Source organism: Crocuta crocuta, unplaced genomic scaffold (genome assembly GCF_008692635.1).
Source record: "Crocuta crocuta isolate KB4526 unplaced genomic scaffold, BGI_CrCroc_1.0 scaffold650, whole genome shotgun sequence".
Classification (NCBI taxonomy): Eukaryota; Metazoa; Chordata; class Mammalia; order Carnivora; family Hyaenidae; genus Crocuta; species Crocuta crocuta.
Genome location: NW_027532882.1, coordinates 850,440 through 857,174, shown reverse-complemented (window position 1 = coordinate 857,174; position 6,735 = coordinate 850,440). Strand labels below are relative to the sequence as shown.

The window sequence follows — 6,735 nt, the reverse complement described above, 5'->3', positions numbered from 1 at the left end:
AGGTGGGGGTATCTCCCAGACCAGGTAACCCCTCAAAGCAGTGTAGTTCTGTCTCATGATGATAATGCCGTCACCACAGGCCCGGAATTAGTGTCAAGTTCGTTCAAGATCACTCTGGGGCGACCCCAGGCACAGGGTCATCTTAATGTCACCCCAGCCTCAAGGTCATCCCTAGCTCACCTCCAGGGTCATTTCAGGGTCAGCTCAAGGACATTTTTATATCACCGGCCACAGTTGTACCCCCAGCTGAGGGTAAGCTCAGTTGCCTCGGGTCACCACAGTCCTGGGGTCATCCCAGGGGTCTCCCGGTTTCTCTCGAGCTTCTCATCCAGCTCCTAGGTCAGCCCAAACTGGGATACCATTTGCCCACCTCTCCAGAGTCCAGTCACCAGCCTTTGCTGCTCCCGGGGTCGTATGGGGACCACAGGGTGGGCCAGGTAGGTCAACCATCTTTCAGGCTGTCCTGCCAGGCTCCTCACTCTGACTCCACAGTGCAAGGACAACCACATTGAGCCCCCGCTGGGTGGACAGCACTTCTTCTCCACCCAATACAAGGATGAGTTTGCCTACAAGTTCCAGGGCCCAACAGTGCTGAGATTGGCCAGCCTCCAGGACAGCCATGTGCCCCTGGGCTCCCCCCACCAGTGGGGTTGTGGGGCTGGGAAGGTAGACCCTCAGGCCCCCCAGCTCCCTACCTACCCATGCCCTAGCCAGCAATAAACACTGCCTTGGCAACATCTCACCCTCCTCATTAGTCAACCATGAAAGATGATGCTTGGTGGGATGGAGACTGTCCAGGAGAGAGTGACTCCATAAAAAAAAAAAAAAAAAAAAAAAAACCAACCCTGAACAGACACTTCTGTGAGCCCTGAAGTTCACCCCACTCTGGGCAGGGAGGCCGTTCCAGCTTGTACAGAAGCTTGGCAGTTGGACTCAGTGTAAGGTGTCAGGTGCACCAACAAATCTGAATGGTGTGGAGAGAGTGGAGTCAGAGTGTTGAACAGGGCACTGTGGTGAAGAGTTGAGAACGTAGGCTCCCAGGGCTGAATGGACAGGCTCTAAATCTCAACTCCTCTGTCTTGGATAGTAGTCTTGGGCAAGTCACTTAATCCCTGTGAGCCTCATCTCTTTGCTTATCTGTAGAGATGAATGGCAGCCCTCTTGTTAGAATGATATAAATGAGAAATGTACACACTTGTCCATGTGTGTGGCTGAGGGTCAAGGAGGGAGAGCACTTCCCTTCCGAGCATGAAGGTGAGGAGGAAAGAGGAAGATGAGGGTATGGGAAGGAGTGGAGAAGCTGAGAGTGGCCCAGCAATTTCCTCCATTGTGGGCGAAGGTGGGAAGCACTGGTTGGCTGGCCAACTGGCCCCAAGTCAGAGCTGGGTCCAGGGACAAATCAATGAAAGCCATCAGGATACGATTATGTTCAAGGAGGTAGATGTCCATCCAGACACAAAATGAAAAGGGTGGAAAGGAGGAGGATGGGGTGGAGCCCTGAAGCCTGCTCATGACAGGGCTTGACACGCAGGTCAACGAATGGTACCTTGGACAGCGCCCCCATCTTGAAGGTCTTGGGTGTGGTGAAATTGGCTGTCTGGGGAATAAATGGGCCTTGGTGGACGAGCCCAGGGCCTGCTTCAGTAGGCTGTTGACAGTCAGGTTTCAGGGACTGGACATGGCTCCCTGACTCTGGAGTCAGACCTTCAAAGGCCAAGGCTTTCAATCCAACGAGCCACTAAGAGCCAATGTTGAGCCCTGTCAGGAGCCATCTCCCTATGGGTGGCAATCCTGTGAGGCCAGGTTGTCATTTCCACAGGAAGGACAGAAGTCCAGGTTTGTGTCCTACAGAATAAGATGGCTCTTTCGGCTGCACTCATATTATCCATGCAAGAGTCGGCTAGCTGCAAAATGCCTCTTCTTGCTTTCACTAACAATGTACATGACACACTTCTGAATTACCTCCTGATGAAGAAGGATTTCTCAAACTCAGTACTACTGACATTTTGGATGGGATCATTTTTTATTGTTAGAGGCCCTCTTGTGCATTGTAGGAGGTTTAGCATCATCCCTGACCTCTACCCGCTAAGTGCCAGCAGCATTCTCCCCACCCCAACCAGTTGTGACAACCACAAATATCTCCAGACATTGCTCAATGTCCCCTGGGGGGGAAGGGTTGTCCTGGTTGAGAACCACTGCAATAAGCCCAGCTTACAAAGATCCCCAGGACAAAATCAAGCTCTCCTGATGAAGCTGGTCTGTGTGTTAACAAGACTACTCTTAACAAAAAGGCTATTCCTTTTTGCCTTGCCTACCAGGAAGCTCAGAAAACTTACTTTGGTATTCATTTCCATTTGCAGGATTATCTGTGCTCCTGCCTGGTTCTAGGAGTGGTTTAAAGCAACCCAGACACCAGATGAAAACTAATGGTTGGGAGTTACAAAGAGGCAGATTTCTCCATAAGTTGGAGCATTTTCTAACAATGGGATTGCCTAGCCCTGGGATGGGTTGCTGGGAAAGAATGAGAACTCCACTGGAAATATTTTCAGTGCAGAAAGATACTTCATCATGATTTGGGATGTACTTTATGGATTTATGGCTACCCTTCCTGTATTCCACTCACCCCACCACCAAAAAAGGCATTTCTTTTCTTTAAATTATTTAATGCTTATTTATTTTTGAGAGAGAGACAGACAGAAAACAAGTGGGGAAGGGGCAGAGACAGAGGGAGGCACAGTATCTGAGGCAGGCTCCAGGTTCCAAGCCATCAGCACAGAGCCCGACGTGGGCCTCGATCTCACAGACCATGAGATCATGACCTGAGCCGAAGTCGGACACTTAACTGACTGAGCCACCCAGGTGCCCCCCAAAAAAGCATTTCTTTTTTTAATGTTTTTATTTATTTCTGTGAGAGAGAGAGAGAGACGGTGTGAGCAGGGGAGGGTCAGAAAGAGAGGGAAACACAGAATCCAAAACAGGCTCCAGGCTCTGAGCTGGCTGTCAGCACAGAGCCCAACGCGGGGCTTGAACCCAGAAAACCGTGAGGTCATGACCTGAGCCGAAGTCGGACGCTTAACCGACTGAGCCACCCAGGTGCCCCCCAAAAAAGCATTTCATATTAACTACAGAAACCAAGAAGGCTGATAAAATGAGTAAAATAGGATTGAACCTGGGAAAACAGGTTAATTTTTAAGGAAAAACACTTCATCACTGAGCAGCAGAATTCAGACCTGCCACTTACCTGTCTGTCTGTCTGTCATTGGGTAGGTGATGGTGGGCTCTGATCCTCACTTTGCTCATTTGTAAACTGGGACAGCAACTGTTCTTTCTCACACGTACCGTTCTTAGAACAGGGCTCTGCGTGTGGCTGCAGCTGGACAGGTGCTCATACTTTTCTAATGTCTTAGGTCATTTTTGTTGCAAGTGACAGAAACCCAGCTTGCTCTAGTTGAAGCAGAAAAGGATTGTACTGACTTTGTTAAAAAAAAAAAAAAAAAAAGCCACCGGCCCCAAACAGTGTTACGTGGGCCAGACTAAATCACCAAACTAAGGCTTAATACCTAACTGAATGGCAGTTTTAACCTCCTCCAGAAATGTCCATTTTAATCTATCAATCAGTAAATTTCTGAGCTGTACCATAAGGTCATCTGTCACAGGGGCCTTCTCCACCCCCCAAAGGAAGATGAGGTGATCTACGCAATAAGATCCCCTGTACTTCCGCTGGGGGAAAGTGACCTTGCCAGGAATAACCATTTTTCTTTTGCTTACAACGATCTTGCCCACCCCTCCTTCCTATAAATACCTTCTATTTCGCACAACTCCTCATAATGCCCCTCTGCGTGTCAGAGGGAATGCCGCCCCACTCATGAATCATTTAATAAAACCAGTTGGATCTTCAAATTTGTCTGGATGACTTTTGTTTTCTACAACTTAGAAATAAAATCTGGAATTAGGTCCCACATGAGGGATGCTGGTTATTCATCCGAACTGTTCTCCCTCACCACTTCCCAGCCCTGTATGGCTTCAAGTGGTGGCTTGGGACCTCTTTGGTTCCAAGGACGCTATAAAAAGATGCTATAACCCAAATCCCTTTTGAGGAAAGCCTCAAAAAGGAGGGAAGGGTCTGGCCCCCAACTCCTCTTACTGGAATTTAAGGGACACTCTGGCCCGTTTGAGTCCCATGCCTAGCCGTGAGCCAATCATTGTGCCCAGAGGGATAGAATGCTATGATTGGATGGCCAGCCCACTGGCCCACACCCTGGGTGATTTGATTCCCCAAAACTCACCAGGATCTTTGGGCCTGGAGCCCAACCTTTCCGGATCTTATCTCCTAGCAACAGACCTGTGCCCGCCCAACCCCTTAGCATCTATTTTGCTCCAGGTCACAATCTGAAGGGTGGAAAGGCAGCTAATAGACTCTTCCCAACCCAGAGGGTAATTGTAAATTTATAGACAGGGAGTGTTCAGTGTTACAGAATAGCCTGGGGCATCAAGTGCTCCCCGGTCCTCCGATAATCCCAATCTGATCTCCCGCCTCATTACTAACTTCCTCTTCTAGCTTGCGGCAGAGAATTCAGCTCTGGCAATCACAACATCTAGGAGATGCTACTAGTCTCTGTTCCTAGAAGTACCCAGAGGTAGCTTGTGTCTGTCGAAGGAGACCTTTCTGAAGGCCTTATGAAGGCTCTCACATATTTCAACATCCTCATGTTTTTCTCCAAAGTCCCTCAAACCACAGTCTCAAGACATGTGTTTAGACTCCCAAGATAAAACAGGCAAGATTTCAATAAGCTATTTTCCCACATAACAGAGATTTCTTGTTTCTCGAGGAAGGCTCTTCACGGGGTAGATTGTGAGCTGTGTAAATAGAGAGAGTTTCCTTCACTTTAAAGTGAATGCATATGTGTATGGGGTGACCCTGGCCCTCTACTTCAACTTTTCTCAGCCAATCCCACATTTCAAGTCATTTCCCTCAATACCCTTCCCTTTCCAGGTACTAATTCTAAATAAGTTGAGACTATCATGGATTCAAGGGGAACCAGAATAAGGATTCAGGGGACAAAACTACCCCAAATGTCTGGGAAATGTGTTGGCTCGTGGTATTGGAAAGAATCAGGGCATCTGACTTCAGGTATGGCTGTATCCAGGAGCTCAACCAATATTGCCAGAACTGTCTCTCTGACTCTCATCTATACATCCTGGTGTAGACTGGCTTCAGTCTGCAGACTGTTCTTCCAGACAACTGCGGAAGGTGAATGCGGGTAGGAGGAGGTCCCATATACAGGTTATGATCCTAGAGGAAGAATGAGACCCTCCAATGTCATGTCATTAGACCTACTTATTGTTGCCAGGGGATGAAGTTGTCTGGTACGTTTAGATTGAATGGTACCGGGAGGCTGTGTTAGACTGGAGTAGGGGGGAAGGATCCACAAAGGGAGAGCAAAGTGCTGACAGAGATACTTAGCAGACAGAAACAAGAGCTGTCATCACAAGTATGACTTGGTATGGGATCTTCCGGGAGGCGACAGGGTGAGGAACCAGTGACATAATCCAATTTCAGTCTCAGCCCTCTCAGATCTGCTGTGCGCTTTCCGGCAGAAATGTGGAGAGCAAGTTTCAGACCGTAAGCTCAGCACAGATCTAGAAGGTTCACAAAAGGAGAAAGAAGACTCCTGGAGGCCTGATGTGCTTGAGGGTAGGTGGTGTCAAAATCCACTGGCCAACGACCATCAGAAATACACCTGTCGTCAAAAAATATATATTTTTTAGCTTGCTCCAGCAGGGAAGATCACATAGTAGGAACCACAGGGCGCCTCCATAGAGGGTGTTGTGGGACAGGAGGGTCATCTTATAGGACGTGGGCACGTGCTGGGTAGTTTTAAAGACGGTTGAAGAGAGTAGAGGCAATTCTAGGTTGGTGCTGGCGGGGAGCGGCTTGGTGCCTGGGTATTTTGATGATTTTTATCTCAGCAGCGGGCCGATGGGGTGGATGGACGGGGAGCTGTCGTCGGTAAGAAACAGTAGTCATTTGCGTGGGTCGGGAGAGGAGGGTGTGTACTCATTTTTGTGGTTGCAGCGTGTCTGGCTCGGTTCAGACATGGTCACAGAGCGGCCTTGTGTGATCATTGTTTATAATATGTGACCGTTGTTTATGCACCCAGCTGCCGGGGCTTTTTCACTCCCTCTTTGCCGGGATCTGTGTCTCCAGGTAAAGTCTCCCGAGTCCTTCCTGGCTCTGGCCTAGGCTTCTCCAGAGATCGTCATCACTCCAGTGGGCATCAGACACGGGGAGTCCACCCGTGACAGCAGTGAGTGACCCATCAGCCCGGTAGGAGGAAAACAACGCAGGGACAGGGTTCCCAGCCGTTTTCCATGGAGAAGTGTAGAGGGAGACGCAGGACTGAGCAAAGATAGAACGGCTTTGTAATTGCAGGGCTTCTCAGAGCCTTGGCGGTGTTTCCGTGCATTGCCAGTCGGCCAGGGAAATGAGGTTTGGCGAACAAAGAGTCAGAGAGGTGCGCAGGAGGCAGAGACAGAGGACAGAAGAGAGACGGAGGGGCAGAGGCAGAAAAAAGTGACAGGAACAGAGGCAAAGTGATTGAAACAGACGCAGAAAGAGAGGGACAGAAGGGAACAGAGCGAGGCGCGGAGAGGGGAACAGAGATGGAAAGAGAGACAGGGACGCAGGGAGACAGCCACGCGGGCGGGCGCAGGCGAGGGCAGAGACGGACCCCG

The 6,735-nt window shown here is 49.5% G+C and overlaps 1 protein-coding gene across 1 annotated transcript in view; it reads left to right on the top strand.

Moving 5' to 3' along the window:
* The window catches only part of SAXO5 (stabilizer of axonemal microtubules 5), a 9,374-nt gene extending 3,130 nt beyond the window's left edge, over nucleotides 1–6,244 (top strand). The window contains exons 8-10 of the mRNA XM_077745737.1: nucleotides 493–644; nucleotides 5,599–5,623; nucleotides 6,209–6,244. Coding sequence (XP_077601863.1) covers nucleotides 493–644; nucleotides 5,599–5,623; nucleotides 6,209–6,244 — 213 coding nt within the window. The remainder of the gene's footprint in view (nucleotides 1–492; nucleotides 645–5,598; nucleotides 5,624–6,208) is intronic.
* The last annotated feature ends 491 nt before the right edge of the window (nucleotides 6,245–6,735 follow it).